General features: G+C 31.8%; 1 protein-coding gene across 3 annotated transcripts in view; it reads left to right on the top strand.

Moving 5' to 3' along the window:
* Positions 1 to 936: 936 nt before the first annotated feature.
* Positions 937 to 16,710, top strand: part of LOC114348903 (collagen alpha-1(I) chain-like) — a 31,254-nt gene continuing 15,480 nt past the window's right edge. The window contains exons 1-2 of one of the 3 annotated variants that reach the window (XM_028299364.2): positions 937 to 1,049; positions 12,368 to 12,603. In XM_028299364.2, coding sequence (XP_028155165.1) covers positions 12,369 to 12,603 — 235 coding nt within the window. In that variant the 5' untranslated portion in view covers positions 937 to 1,049; position 12,368. Of the gene's footprint in view, positions 1,050 to 11,249; positions 11,616 to 12,281; positions 12,299 to 12,367; positions 12,604 to 16,710 lie in introns of those variants that run through there. The other 2 variants (XM_028299369.2, XM_028299373.2) reach the window with 2 other exon arrangements.

The raw sequence follows: 16,710 nt of genomic DNA, 5'->3' as shown, positions 1-16,710 counted from the left end.
TCAAACCATCTTTTACGGAGTCTTGCTTTCCTTTTTTTCCCTACTGGTTTCCTGTTCAATATCATCCTGGTCATTCTATGGTTTTCCAATCTTTGCACATGTCCCAGCCATCTTATTCTATGTGCCTTTATTATTGCGGTGATTTTTGGTTCCGTATACAGCTCTTCCAACTCTATATTTGTCCTTCTTCTCCATCCCATTTGTGTATTTATGCCGCCGTAAATTGATCGGAGAATTTTCCTCTCCCATCTTTCTAATCTTTCTTCATCTGCCTTTCTTAAAACCCATAATTCAGCTCCATATACAACCGTAGCTCTAATCACTGTCTTGTAAATTCTTTCTTTTGTTTTTCTTGAAACAAACTTCGACTTCATTAAGGATCTCAGCATTCCGTATTTCTGGTTGCCTTTTGTAATTCTGGATTCTATTTCTTTATCTTCATGTCCATTTTCCTTTACTTTCACACCAAGGTAAGTAAACTCTTCCACTCTGTCAAAACTGTATATGTAATCTTTCCCCCCTTGTATTTTTATAAACTCTTCATTGTCTTGCTGTGTATCACCCATTATCATGTATTTAGTTTTCTTTTCATTTATCTTTAGACCAAACCTATTTGCTTCTTTTTCTATCTTTTTCACAATTCTTTTCAATTCTTTCTTTGATTTTGCTAATATTGTTAGATCATCCGCAAAAGCAGTACATATTTTATACTACTTATTTAAAATATCATCTAAAGATACCTATATCAATTTTCTTGAGTCCATCCCTGCATATATTTGGGACAAATCCATTATTATTACAAAAATAAGTGAGAGTGGGAGCCATCCATACGCATTTTAATTAATTAACACTATATGCGTTAATGTCTTACACTATTCCTTCTCCCTCCAATTATTCCTATTTTAAATAGATAAATAGATCTGCAGAACTGAACAAGTCCACAGTGCAGTCCCTGGCAACGGGGCACACGAATCTAAGGGCTCTAGTGCCCTCCAGTGCTTATAAGATTTGTTTTAGTGTTTCTACAGTGCAATTTGGATTTTTTTCATGTGAGTTTTGATTTTGTGATTTAACGCGTTTAAAAATAGTGATAGCGAGCTGTTCTGTTGATCATTTGGTCCAAAAATGGTTTTACAAAATAAAAAAAACTTTTCCGTCTATTTTTTGTCCCTTTCATTACAGTTCTCCAATATTTTATCTTAACATTTTGTTTCAACCGTCTTCTATTTTTTCTCTCTCAGCGACTCATCCATTGCATCTTTATTATCTTTCTTATTTTTTTTTGTTTTAGTTAAAATATTCAAATCTCTTAATTAACCGTTCTTGAAAATATTGCTCTTTAAAATGAGATTTTTTAAATTAAAAAATATTTATAAACAAAAAAGTGATTGCAAATTAAACCCGAAAGTAAGCATATTTTTTCAATTGTTTTTAATTATTAAGGGGGTAGGCGCAAAATTTCGGCTCAAATACATTTCAAAATGCATTTATTTTTTTTCGAATCCTTAGAAAACTAATAAGTGTTTTTGAAAAATTGAAACGGAGAATGAAAGATTACCTTATTACCGAGGGTAGAAAGTCCCTGAAAACTGTTATAATGTTTATTTTAATAAGATACAGAGGTAAAAAAAGAAAAAAAATATTATGATTTTTAATTTTAAATATATCATTCAAAAAAAAACTGTTTGTTTATTTTAAGGGACTTTCGGCCCTTGGTAATAATATTTCATTCTGGGATTAAATTTTTCAAAAATATTTAAGTACATATTAGTTTTCTCAGGATTCTAAAAAAAATGAATGCATTTAAAAAGCACTGGAACCGAAATTTCGCACTTACGCCCTTAAAAGCATATCGAAAATTTCCATGGCCACCTATTTATTTATAACAATTTTTAAATAAATTCCTTTTTCCCTTCAAAATTATTCTTTCTGATAATTTGGGTTATCCTAAGACGAAATTTATTCTTGTATTTTTTGACTAAAATTCTTTTAATCGATAAATTATAATGTCAATAAGCTATGTTTAAAGTTTAAAAGTTTATCAAAAATTTTCCGTGGCAACCTATTAATTTATAACAATTTATAAACAAATTATAAAAAACTACTTTTTTTCCTTCGAATTTTCTTTTTTTTTGTAAAATCAAAATAAATAACCATTTTCATCTTATTGTAATACGAAGCCAAGGCCGTCTAATATTTCAATTCGTTTAGAGAGCGCAACAAGCACGCTTTTAAAAGCCACGGAGCAAGGAGCAGTGGCGCACCCAGAATTTTCCTTTAGGGGGGGGTTGGCTTGGACACCGAGATTAGTTTGTATTGTTTGTGAAAGAGAAGTAACATTTCCCTACTGTTCTTATATTTTCTTTATATGCCCTGGGAGGGGTTTTAACCCCCAAACCCACCTGGGTACGCCACTGCACGAAGATGTAACCAGAAAATTATACCAATAAAGTTTTTGATTTAATAGATATATGCCAGGAACCGAAGCTTTTCACCTCGCAATTTTTACAGAATGGATCGATTTGCTTGAAAATCTGAAAATAAGTAGTAGATAGTCCAAGGATCAAAATCTATATGATTCCGAAATGTGCTTTTACCATGGGGGTGGTTGTCACCACATCTCGGGGGTGGAAATTTTTTAATATATTTTGACAGCAAAAGTTGCCACCACATCTCGGGGGTGGAAATTTTTTATTATATTTTGACAGCAAAAGTTGATACAAGCATTCATTGTAAGCAAAAAATTTTCTATGCATTTTTTTGATAAAATGAATAGTTTTCGATTTATTCGCTATCGAAAGTGTTAGTTTTGTATAAAAAAAAATCAATGTTTTTCTATATACACATTTACGATTCACTCAATTTTTGCCGTAGAAAAATTTTTTTCAAACCAAGTTCTTGGGAATTAAATAACCTACAATTTTGTATTAAAACATTTTTTCGTATCTCTGATGCTAATCTTTCTATTCAGAAGAAAATGGTATTTTTAATCAAACTACAAAAATTCGTTATTCGCTTTTAACTCCAGTTTTTTAAAACTAATCATTCTAAGGCAGTCAAACTTCTACAATCTGTTAATAATACATAAATAAATAAGAATAAATAAGGCCAATGACTAAAAACAATCCTAACTTACATTATTATGCTTCCAATTGGATTTCTCCTTTTTTCTTTTCAAAAAATTATATTGATTTTTTAACCGTAACTTTTTTATTTTGTACAATAGGAAGTTCGGTAAAAAATTATTTTATAGGTTTTTATAAGATCTATTAGCCTATTAATATTAAATCTTTTTAAAATCCTCAGTCGCAAAAAGAGGTGACTTTGAAAGGGTTGTTAAGGTGGTTTTTGCATGTTATCACAAGTTTTAATTGTCAATAGTTCACTCAATTTTTGCCGTAGAAAAAAATTTTTGCAAACCAGTTTCTTGGGAATTAAATAAATTACAAGTTCATGTTTAAAAATTTTTTCGTATCTCTGATGCTAATCTTGCTATTCTGAAGAAAACGCCATTTTTTTGCAAACAACAAAAATTCGTTATTCGCTTTTAACTCAATTTTTTTTAAACTAATCATTCTAAGCCGGTCAAACTTCTAAAACCTATTAATAATACATAAATAAAAAAGACCAAATAAGGTTAATGACTAATTTTAATTATGGTGATGATTAGGGGGTTGCTTGCGATCACTTTTTCGCTGAAAAAATAGGGACTGATATTCTTTTCATTATAAGTCTTTTAATTTTTGAGCTAGAGTCTTTGTTTTTATTTCTGGAGATCAGGGCCCCCGTAACCGGGCGAGCAACGCGTGCGGCGCACGCAGGCGTAACCCTAAAGGGGCGCCAAACCGAAGGTTTGGTAAATAAGAAATATTTATTTTAAATGAGATAATCATTTTTTATATACAATTTTAATTATTTCATGAACAGCTAGAGAAATCTCAAAAATCAAAAAATATTGTGTTATTACTGAAAAAATAATTATTCTCGTCCTGAAATGTTGAACTTACTCCGTCAAAAATATATTACATTTTGTTGGTCCTTCCTAATTTTTTTCTTTGAAGTAGATTGAATTATGTTTGGCATACCATCCAATCGATATTATGTTGTAAACTAAAGCGACACTCAAAATATTCAAATAAACATCAAATCACACTCCTTGACGAGTATAAACATAAAAGAACAAAACATAAAACGCAACTAAGCAGTTTTACTCCAACAAAAACACAACTTTGTGGATCAAGCAGTTTTACTCGTATAAAGTGAATCTTTTTTTTGAAAAATGGCTTTGGCAGAGCCAATTAGCCAGACTTGTTTGTGATTGATAAAGTGAATCTTTTACTCGAATTTATGATAATTACCCTTAAGTAAACAAATATATACAAATATATAGAAACATAGTTTTTAATGATGAACAACTGTTCATAATAACTTTTCAATATTGTGAAAACTAAACGTACTTTGCTTTTGACCGAAATTCATATTTTTTGACATACCTCGTATAAGATTTATAAAATTTGATATTTGATGGTTGCAATCTGAGTTTTAGACAATGCAGAACTTTTTATGAAGAATAACTTTTTTTCGTAAAATTAATAATAAAACAGTTTTCCATATGGTTCCTAGTTATGTAGACACCTTGAATAGAATTTGTTTGAAAACTTTGAAATGACAAAATATTGTTGTTTATTTACTTCAATGTATATTTTTAATCTAATATGCAGGGTGCTTCATTAATGTTGCAAAAAATTTAAGGGGAAAGGCGCAAAATGTCGCCTGTCAAAATTTTCAATATGTTTTAAATGTATTCATTTTTTTCGAATCCTGAAAACTAATAAGTATATTTAAAAAATTTAAACGCAGAATTCAAGATAACGTTATTGCCGAGGGCCAACAGTCCCTTAACTAAATACAAAGTTTCTTTGGAATTAAATATTTGCAATTATTAAAAATCACACTAAATTTTCTCTTTTATTTTCACCCCTGTAACTTATTAAAATAAACATTATAGAAGTTTTCAAGGACTTTTGGCCTCAGTAATAATGTATGTATAGGTCTGGATCCCGCGTATGAAAAAAAAGTTGATTAATAGCAAGCTGAAAATTTGTTAATAGCTTAAGGGTGTATAGTCGGATAAACTTTGATTTATGGGAACACTGGAACAGGGACAGTTTTAATTGTGGAACAGGTTAAAAATTTGGAACGGTCACACCACGAAAACGGCACATTTATTTTGTCCGACAGAACAGACTTAAACTCTCCGGACAGAGATTAAACTCGCATGCAAAAATGAGACTGCTATTTATCACCTGTCATAATTCCTGTCATTTGACATATTCTACATGTTCCACTCATTAAAACGCCCATTTGGTGATAAATAGCAGTCTGATTTTTGCATGAGAGTTTAATCTCTGTTCGAAGAGTTTGAGTCTGTTCTGTCGGACAAAATACATGTGCCGTTTTCGTGGTCTGACCGTTCCAAATTTTTAACCTGTTCCACAATTAAAACTTCCCCTGTTCCAGTGTTCCCATATATCAAAGTTTGTCCGACTAGACACCCTTAAGCTATTAACAAATTTTCAGCTTGCTATTAATCAACTTTTTTTTCATACGCGGGATCCAGACCTAGTAGTCTTTCATTCTGGGTTTAAATTTTTCAAACATATTTATTAATTTTATAAAGGGTGAGTGGGGAGGAACGCACCAAACTTTAATACTGTATAATATGCGTAAAAATAATCAAAAATAACTCATATGTTGTTATTCGATTTTTATTTGTTTCCGAGATACGGGAAAAATTAATTAAATATTAAAATTTTCTTACAAACTGACGATTTATTTATTGCTCTAAAATCGGTTGAGCTGTACAAATGAAATTTGGCGGGTTTTAAGACATAGTTATTGCGCATGTTTTTGACATACAATTAAGAATTTTATATTCACCATTGGCGAGCGTATGGGTAATAGTCTGAAATTTTTTAAAGATAAAAATGGTACGCCACTGAAATATTTTAAATTTCAAATCTTTCTTGAATTCCTCGTTCAATATGTGACAAAAAATCTATCTTCCCCTTTTTTCATGCGACGCTTCGTTTTCATGCAAAAAATAAAACATCTTAACGCTTACAAAGTTTTCGACGATATGTAGCAGATATTATCTACATGAATGTGTAGAAACTTATTTCGAATACTTTGTAAGCGTTAAGATATTGTATTTTTTGCATGAAAACGAAGCGTCGTATAAACAAACATGAAAATAGATTGTTTGTCAGAAATTGAACAGGGAATTCAAAAATAATTTTTAATTTGAAATATCTCAGTAGCGTACTATTTTTTTGACTGATGCAAAAAATTTTTAGACTATTACCCGTACGCGCACCAATGGTGAATATAAAAGTCTTAATTGTGTGTCAAAACATGTGCACCAACTATGTCTCAAAACCCACCAAATTTCATTTGCACACCTCAACCGGTTTTAGAGCAATAAATAAATCGTCAGTTTGTAAGAAAAATTTTAACACCCCGTATCTCGGAAACAAATGAAAATCGAATAACAACATATTATTGATTATTTTTACGCATATTCTTAAAATTTGGTGCGTTCCTCCCCACTCACACTGTATAGTAGATTTAAAGGGCGCTAAAATATGTCCCGCACGCGGGCATTAATCAGCCTTGCGGGGGCCCTGCTGGAGATATATATTTTTAAGTACTTTAAATTAGTTTAAATAAGTTGTGTTTGAAAAATGCATAGTTTTCCCGTCATTTGACTTTGAAACTACAATATTTAGCATTTGACGAAGAAGAGCCAACATATAATAAACTATAGCTCGATTAGTATTTGTTGGCCATAAAGAAAATAAAAAAAACACAGTTTTGTTTATTTTTTCAAAAGGTACATTTTTGTTAAGTAAAGTTGTTTTGATAAAGCGAAAACTTTTGGAGTTATTGGCAGAAATCTTATTAAAAACACTGATTTTTCGATATAAGACTAACACTTTCGATAGCGAATAAATCGAAAACTATCAATTTTATCAAAAAAATGTATAGAACATTTTTTGCTTAAAATGAACGTTCTTACCAGCTTTTGCGATTAAAATATAATAAAAAATTTCCACCCCGAGATGGGGTGGCAACAACCCCCATGGTAAAAGCGCCTTTTGGCATGATATAGATTTTGATCCTTGGACTATCCCTATCCACTACTTATTCTGAAATTTTCAAGCAAATCGTTTTATTCTGTAAAAATTGCGAGGTTTTGTCCTATTTTAAATTTCATTACTTAGACTAGTATGCGCGCCTACTTGTTCGATTTTAAACGAGAAATGCATTGAAAACATCATTTAAGCACTATGTGTTTATAGCTTTGTTTAACAATAAAAAAATTAATTTTTAGCAGTGAAAATAATCAAAACCGATAGAATTTGACTTGAAGTTTCAAATGCGGTAAGCAGAATTGCTATTTTATTTTTTAATCAAAAGTTATTCGGGTTCAAAAATTGCAGTTTTTACTTACCCAAAAACTCTTAAAACCTTAAAACTCTTACCCAAAAAATTCGTGTTCTACGGCTCAAAATACATATAAAAAACTTGGGTAAGTCCATCTGAATTAAGGAGGCCGTTGTACCCCTCCTGGCGACAGGACTACATGGGATTGCTTGAGCCACCATTGGAATGTCATCGTGCGTTCTAGCGATCGCACGTTCAAATTCTTAGTGTGTGAAAGGAGCGTAACGCTTGCGATCTTTCCAGTCATCTGCTTGTAGATCCCCATCTATCATTGCACCATTTACTTCTTGTCTCTACGATCTTCTTGGCCTTCCCGTTTTCCTGCGGTTAGTGGGGGTCCGCTGTAACATTCTCTTTGGCCATGTTTGATCATTCATATTTTCAACATGGCCATACCATTTCAGCCTTTTGCATTCTATAATTTCCATGATGTCAATGTCTATGCCTATACTTTTATTTTTGATGCGTCTTTTTTATTTATTACCCAAAGCTCTGACCCATATTTTTTTATTTTAATTTAGTTTATATCTAAAATGTATTAATAATTAGAATAAAGTTTCATTTTATTACCTCAACTTTTTTTAATATCTATTAGACCAGGAAGGATATGTTTTTAGGTGGATGTCAGAGGTGGCATTCGGATTTTTGCGGATAAAGTTAGGTGATAACTTCGTTAATAATAATTGACTTATGCTTCTTCTCAAATATGCCCGGAACATTAATAAACAAAATAAAATATTTAAAAATTTCAAAAAATTTCGTTTTTTTCTACTTTCTTTGCTTATAACTTTAAAACGATTCATTTTGGAACAAAATTGTATAGGAATAAAACAAAGATAATTAAATTTTCTATCAGCTATGATTAGTTAAAAATGTCTTAATTTATCACCCTTGCTGCAAAATAGCAATAAATATAAGATAAGGGGGCAAAACAAGCCTGTCCTTATTCAATATTTTTCCATCACTTAGGTTACACTTGGAACCTTCCTAATTCGCTTAGAAAATTTTTGTAATGTGCTAAAACCGTCAACCAAATTTCATTAAAATTGACTTACTAGATTTTGAATAATAACATTGCAATCTAAACTTTTTTTTTAAAAATTAAAATTTTTTAAAATCTTTCACAACAAAAACTAGAACATACAGAGATTTGTCAATTTTTTACATATAAAGAAGCACTCCACCTATCTAATGCACTTTACAGAATTGAAATTGAATTATTTAAGCAGCCTCAGCAATGTTTTAAAGTAATAAACAATTTTTTGGCTTATAAACAAACTAGTGCTGTGGCCAGGAGGGGGTGCAACGGGCTCCTTTATTTAGATGGACTTACCCAAGTTTTTTTATGTATTTTGACCCGTAGAACACTGATTTTTTGGGTAACAGTTGATCCGGATGTCGATAAGATTGTTATAAACAAAGAACTTGAGGAATTACATAACATCGAATCGATTTTTCGCAAAATAAAACATTTTTTTGTATTCCTTTGGTAATTCTAAGCAAAAAATGTTCTTACAAGTTTTTTCGTAGGATGCATAGTTTTCGAGATAAACGCGATGGAACTTTAAAAAAATCGAAAAATTGCAATTTTTGAACGCGAATAACTTTTAATTAAAAAATAAAATAGCAATTCTGCTGACAGCATTTGAAAGTTTAAGTCAAATTATACCGGTTTTAATTATTTGCATTGCTAAAAATTAATTTTTTTATTATTAAACAAAGCTATTTGTTTATAAGCCAAAAAATTGTTTATAATTTTAAAACATTGCTGAGGCCCCTTAAATAATCCGATTTTAATTCTGTAAAGTGAATTAGATATGTAGAGCACCTCTTTATATGTAAAAAAAATTAGCCAACTTCTAAATGGTCTACTTTTTGTTCAGAAAGATTTTAAAAAAATTGAACTTTTTAAAAACATTTAGATTGCAAATTTATTATGCAAAATCTATTAGGTCGATTTTAATGAAATTTGTTAGACCATTTAAGTAAGTTATAAGAATTTTCTAAGCGAATTACTAAGCTTTTAAGTGCCACCAAAGTGGTTAAGAAACATTGAATAACAACAGGCGTATTTTGCCCCCTTATTTTGTATTTGTTGCTATATTGCAGAAAAGGTAATACCTTAAGACATTTTGGACCAGTCGTATATCATACAAAATTCAATTATCTTTATTTTATTTTTGTACGACTTTATTCCAATACTAATCGTTTTAAAGTTATAAGCAAAGAAAGCAGAAAAAAATCGATGTTTTTCGAAATTTTTATATATTTTAATTTTTTTATTAATGTTTCGGGCATATTTGAGAAGGAGCATAAGTCAATTATTATTACTGAAGGTGTCACCTAACTTTATCTGCAAAAATCCGAATGCCACCTCTCACATCCAAAAATAGACGTTTTTTACAGATTAGTCCTCTGGTCTATATATATTTTCAAGTATTTGTTTAAACAAAAAACTGTCCCATCTTGGGTGACTCTCCCCTACCCAAAAACCCCTCTAAATAAATCTTGAGCCTAGGTGCAATGCAGCCTTGGCGAAGTCCTTTGGTCACTTTGGTTACTTTATCTTTATTTGTCACTTTTGTCCAATCTTTATTGAACTCGATATTATATCATCGACGTCGTACAACTCCCTCATAGAACGCTCATAGCATTAATTTAAATCGATGAAATTTTCTTGTCTTCTAACACCTGCCACAGCTCGGCCAATGGGACAATACCATACGCCTTTTGCTTAAATTTTTAAATAAATTCATTTAGAAGCGTTATGTCGTTGAAATAAAAATGTATACCAATGTACAATGTATACAAATGTATTCAGTTGCAACGCGAAGGCAAAACTGTCTTAATTTTCACTTAGAACAGAGAGCGCAAACCAGCACTTTAAATCGACGATTTTCGACTCTATTTGGAGTCATCATCAGAGAGGCGTAGGTTTGCTGCTCTCTGCCTCAAGTGACGAAACCGAGAGCTTATCCCCGCATTGCAACTGACGTTTATGGAGTAGGTGTCTAACGACATCTGGTAACTGAAAGTCAAAGTCTTAAAGTTTTCAACCTAATCGAAATATTAAAAATATTGAAAAATATTAAAATTATTCCTAAAAGATATTTAATTGAAAACTTATTGGACCATTTTCTTGGTAACACCTCCATGGCTTCTAAAAATTGCAAGCCAGATGGATGCTGAAGCGAAGAAGACAAGAGGGAATTCGAAAACTTACAATTCACGACCCTCTGTTCAGATGGAAAACAGCTGTTTACCAGCTGAACAGACGGGGTCGTGAATTGTAAGTTTTTGAATTCCCTCTTGTCTTCTTCGCTTCAGCATCCATCTGGCTTGCAATTTTTAGAAGCCATGGAGGTGTTACCAGGAAAATGGTCAAATAAGTTTTGAATTAAATATCTTTTAGGAATATTTTTAATATTTTTTAATATATTTAATATTTCTATAAGGTTGAAAACTTTAAAACTTTGACTTTATGTCGTTGTTTAGTTTCTTTTATTTTTGTTCAAAATATACTACTATTGGCTATATTACTTCTTGTATATAAATAAAGCATAAAACTCATCAACTTAACTGCTACCCATTACATTACCATTCTTATTAACATGACGAATTGATTGCAATTTAACAGATTGCTTTTATCTTAAATTGGTTTGTTATCACACATTAATAATCAGATTACACAATATATAAATTGATGACCTAGTGTTAATCGTTAGTAGTAAGATGGTTGTGATTTCATCAATGGGCCATTTAAAACGCGGTCATAGTGACCTATATAAATAGCGAATTCATATAAAACAATTAAATCGCGCTTCTATTATTAGCAAACTGTGAAGAATGATTCCATAATAATTAATGAAGAGAAACATTTCAGATAAACAGTCGAAAACAAAGCAATTAAATGTTATATATCGCAAATATCTGGCACACAAAAAATACTACCCATAGAGCTGATGAAATATGGCCCCGAAAAACTATATCAGCTCTTGGCTTACACCTTTAATTTATTCTTCAGAGATGAAGAGCTACCCCCAGAATGGAAAACTGGATATATCACTATATCAGCAATCTATACCACAATAAAGGCGATAAAAAGAATTGTAAGAATTCACTTTTACTTAATTTTTAGAATGTACGGGAAGATAATTAAAAGCCGAAATGAAAATTGTTGGAATACGCTGAAGATCTCTCGTTCTCCAATGGCGCTACAGCCTAAATCGAGCCTTATCCTCCTCCAAATTATGCCTCCAACCTTGCTGGTCATGTCAAAAGATAAATAGATCGATTAGTTAGTATCTTCTCCTTAAGGCGCTATCTCCTTTCGAAGGTTGGCGATCATCATAATTATTTCAACTATGTTCACTGCTGCAGTGTTCACAGGCAGGAGAAGTAAAGGACGTCCAAGGAAACGATGGAATGACAACTTAGGGGCAGAATTAAAGGCACCGTTGAAGAAAAACAGGCAGTACTGCCTATATAAAAGAAGAAGAAGAAGAAGAAGGTATTCTATTTGAAATAAGAAAGTTCATTCGATTTCCAGAATATCAGAAGATCTGACAACAATGTAATTATCACTAGAATATCGGCCGTGTTAGAGAACCCCTACCCACCAAAATTTATAAAAATCGTGCAAGCCGTTTCCGAGATAATTGAGCGTTTCCATACATAAAACTCACTCTGTATAAATAATCATAAACATGTCGATATTCATTTTAGTACCGTTTATTTTGTCGGATACTGTATAAGCAAAAAGTCTATCGCTTGCGTTTACTTATTTATTTAGGTACCTATTTATACTTATACCATTCTTATACTGTCTTCTACACATTTCTACTTATACTTTTATTTTCAGAATGAAGCTCAATCTATATCTTTGGGCTGTACTATTAGCCCTTACTCTTGTAAGTACCAAAATCGAAGCTGGAACAAGAAGAAAACATTCATCTAAATCTAAAACAAAGGCTCAATCCGATGATCCGAATAGCATACAACCAGAAGAGGTTCAAAATCAAGATCCTAGTGAATTTGAAGAGTATGGCAAATTAGATGACTATGAGGATTATTACGATGAAAATGAAACTAGAAGGCGTAAGTATCACAGTTGGTTGGTTTTTTTTTATTTGTATTCATTCATTAAGCATTACAATCCCTAGGGATTATAGCTAATGCCATGGCGTTTAAAATCCTATTCTTGGATGAGGTGGATTACTCCTCTGTCATTTATAGCTCGCTGTGTGTCTTTGCTGTCCTCGAGACTCTTTTCCATTTCTTCCGGTCTTTGCACTGAACTTTCCAGTCTTTCACATTCATTACTCTTATGTCTTTTTCTACATCATCAAGCCATTTTCTTCTGGGTCTTCCTCTACACCCAGTGGCGTAACAAACTCCGTCGGGGCCCCCCTGCAAAATTAAAAAAGGGGCCCCTTTTAAAAATTACCCAATGCGACATGTGTAACAAATACCTATATGTGTTACAGCCCAGTAAACCAACGTAAAATATGGCGATACCGTGTAATTTTCAGTGTCACCACCGAAGTGGTCAACTCAAGACTTTTCGAGTTCTTTATGAGTAAAAATGTTCATTGTTCAACAAAAAAAAAACACGTTTTTAGTCGCAAATAATTCAAAGAGTAAGTATTCGATCGAAAAAAAATATTGTTAGCAAACATGTATCTAGCTTATAAAAAAAGTGAAACAAAAATGAAGTCTATCGACTCAGTAAAAGAAAACTTGTAGCTCATGAAAAGTTTTTCTTATTCGTCAAATTCCAAATCGAATATTTCAACGTAAAATAACCAAAAAATGAAATACTGCTCGGGGAAACTCATTAGAACTTTTTAAAGTGTTTAAAAGAAGCTTTATTTTTTTACAAAAGTTTCTAGCATCAAAACTAAGCCAGTTACGCTCAAAATACAGTTAATCCCATTTTTTGGTAAAAAATTGTGAAAATCTCCCCCTATTTAGCACCCCAAATGAAACTAATCATTATCACCTTACAAATTACCTAATTTTTTTATACGACCTGTAAGTTTCACCGGTTCAAAGTGCTTATTTTTAAAAGGGTTCTAGTTTAAGGGCTTGAACGAGTCACTAATCACGAGTATATGCAAATTTTAAACAGCCATGTCTTAACCAATTTTTGTCTTACAGAAAAGCAAAATAAAGCCAAAATATTTATAAAAGCAAGACCTATCTACATTTCTTTACTCTCTGAGATTTTTTGTATCACTAATATTTTTTAAGTTATTTTGAAAAAAAGGCATTTTTCCAAAATAAAAAACCTTTTAAATTTTTTCAAAAATAAGAACTTCGAACCGGTCAAACTTACAGTCATATAAACAATAAATATTTAAAGTAAATGGTAAAGCGAAAGTTTTAGTTTTTCCCGAAAATTGCTTCATTTTTTGGTTATTTCAGGTTGAAATATTCGATTTGGAATTGGACAAATAGGAATAATTTTTCATGAGCTTCAACTGTGCTTTTATTGTGTCAAGAGACTTCATGAATAAGTACACCATTTTCTGAATGCATTCAGATTCAATTTGCTACAAATATGTTTTCGATATCTAATATTTAATTCGATAAATACTTATTTTTGAGTTATTTGCAAAAAACCCGTCTGAAAACGTTGTTTTTTTTTTAATAAACATTTTCACTCGCAAATGACTTGAAAAGTATTAGCATAGATAAAGAAACTCTATAGAAGAACAAAAGTTGCTTATAATTAGTCAATTTATACATTTCCGAACTTATTTTAAACGTATGTTTTTCACCCCAAAGAACCCCCGAAGTAAAAGCAAAAAACGGCATAAATCCAACTTTGAAGTGGAGTGTAACTAGAACCTAAATCCAAATTGTCAGTAGTAATTGCACAAGAGCTCTGAAATTATTGAATTTTTCCCGAGTGACACTTTGACAGTTTTAATTATAGAAATGTATTTTAAAATTGACAGAAATTATGTCAAAGTGTCACGAGAGCAAAAATTCTATATTAATTTCAGAGGTCGAGTGCAATTTGTTGCGATTATTTCATGAATAAAACTGTTCAAAACCAAAATTTTATTGTAATTTATTTATGTAAGTACCATTAAACACACAGTTTTTATAAATATTTGACGATTGAAAGTCATCACTTTTATAATTTTTAAAACATTAATTGTCATTAATGTCACTGAATGTATTTTTTCGTAGCAACGAAGGGCATCTGACGTAATATACTTAAGGACGGGAGATTATCAAAAATTATCGATTTAATTCAGATTTCTGTAGCTTTCTATTGGTCAGAATCTCCTATGAATGAAATAATCAAGCAAATACGTCCGTCGTGACGCTGATAATCTCACTCCAAAACTGTCATTTACTGAGCTATTGGTGTATACATGCATTGTTTATGACGACTTACATTTTTCATCTTTATTGGTATAGAATAAAATAGAACAAACATTACTAAATGATTACATTAGTATTATTCTATGAGATGAACAACTTTCTTCGTGCACTATCTACTATCAGCGAATATATCTACAATTTTATTAATTCAATACAGCACTGCTTAAAAAACGTATGTATGCAAATAATATAAAAAACACATATTTACATATATTAGACAACAAGATGGGGCCCTTGGCATATTGGGGCTTCATGCTGCGGGGGCCTCTGTTACGCCTCTGGATAATTGTATCGAATTACTAAACGTGGGTAAAGATTAAAGAGAAAATCCATTTCGGCAAATTGCAATTCTCAAATCTTTCAATAGTCACGTACAAAGCATTATAGTTTATTGTCGTTACCGTAAAATTTCGGTAGGCCGGAAGGAATTAAGTTTCTAGATATTATGAGATGATTCACTTGGCAAATACGTCTATTTAGAAATTTACGTTTTTAATTTTAAACACACAACGTAAAATAATATAACAATAACAGATTTTTACATAATATCAGATGACAAGATGGTGCCCCATCCCGCAAGCTTCACGCTGCGGGGGTCTCTGTTATGGCCCAGTCTACACTTGGGCCATAGTGGTGTCCAGTTAGTTATCCTTCTCAACATACCTGATTGTGGGCGTCTCTGTATATGTCCTATCCATTCTAAGCGAAGCGATTTTATGTATCTGACTATATTTTCTCTCTTTAATTCTTCTTCAATTTTGGCATTTGTTTTCATTCGTATTTCTCCCTTTCTTGTTTCATTGTGGCCCAGTATTGTTCTCATTATTTTTCTTTCAAATTTCAGAAGGGTATTTTCCTCTTTCTTGTTAATTGTTGTTGTTTCTATTCTATATGTAACAACAGGTCTTATTAAGGTCTTATATCGGTTCATTTTGGTTCTCTTACTTAGGGGTCTTGCTTCTCAGCAGATTTCTATTCATTCCATAGGTTTTTTGCCTTTCAGAATTCTTTCCTCTGTTCTCTCTTTCCCGGTTTTCCCTATTGTTACTCCTACGCTAAAGGTGGATAAGGTTATTAGATATTTCTGAGTTGTTATGTCGTCCTTCCCTATCGTCATGTATTTTGTTTTGTGCTGGTTTATCTGTAGCTCTATCCTATTCGCTTCCTTATCTAATTTTTCAACTGCTTTTTTAAGTGTCATCTTCGTCTTCGCTATGATGACTAGATCATCTGCATATGCTACTAGTTGAAGTTGATCTGTAATAATGTTTTTGTTTGCAAAGTTTGTCCTCATTATTACTTCCAACATCAGGTTAAATAGTATCGGTGAGATAGAGTCACCTTGTTTCACGCCTTGTTTACATTAATTTCGTTAGAAGTTGTTCCGTTGAAACTGATCTTTGCTGTGGTGTTCTTTAGGCTCACTGTTTATTTGTTTATTTTGTATATGCAAGGCTAAACTAATTCACCAAAAGACATTTTTATTCATTTCAATTGAAATCATTGATTTTATAGACTGTGATGCCATTGTTACTCCGCCATTGCATTCCATTTCTTTATCCTCTTATTCGATTCATCATCATCAATCAGCCGATTTGTTCATTATTGAACATAGGTCTCCTCTATACAGTATCATCATCACGTAGCGCTACAACCCTGGGTGGGTCCTGGCTGACTGTACAACTTTCTTCCAATTTGTTCGGTCTTCCATCAACCTAGGGTCAAATGGAATGTTCATTTTTCGGAGATCTGCTTAGATGTTATCTCTCCATCGCATTCTGGGACGTCCGAGAGGTCTTTTGCCTG

The sequence above is a fragment of the Diabrotica virgifera genome, chromosome 7 (genome assembly GCF_917563875.1).
Source record: "Diabrotica virgifera virgifera chromosome 7, PGI_DIABVI_V3a".
Lineage (NCBI taxonomy): Eukaryota > Metazoa > Arthropoda > Insecta > Coleoptera > Chrysomelidae > Diabrotica > Diabrotica virgifera.
Note: the sequence above shows the minus strand (reverse complement) of the source record. Positions and strands in the feature narration are given on the sequence as shown.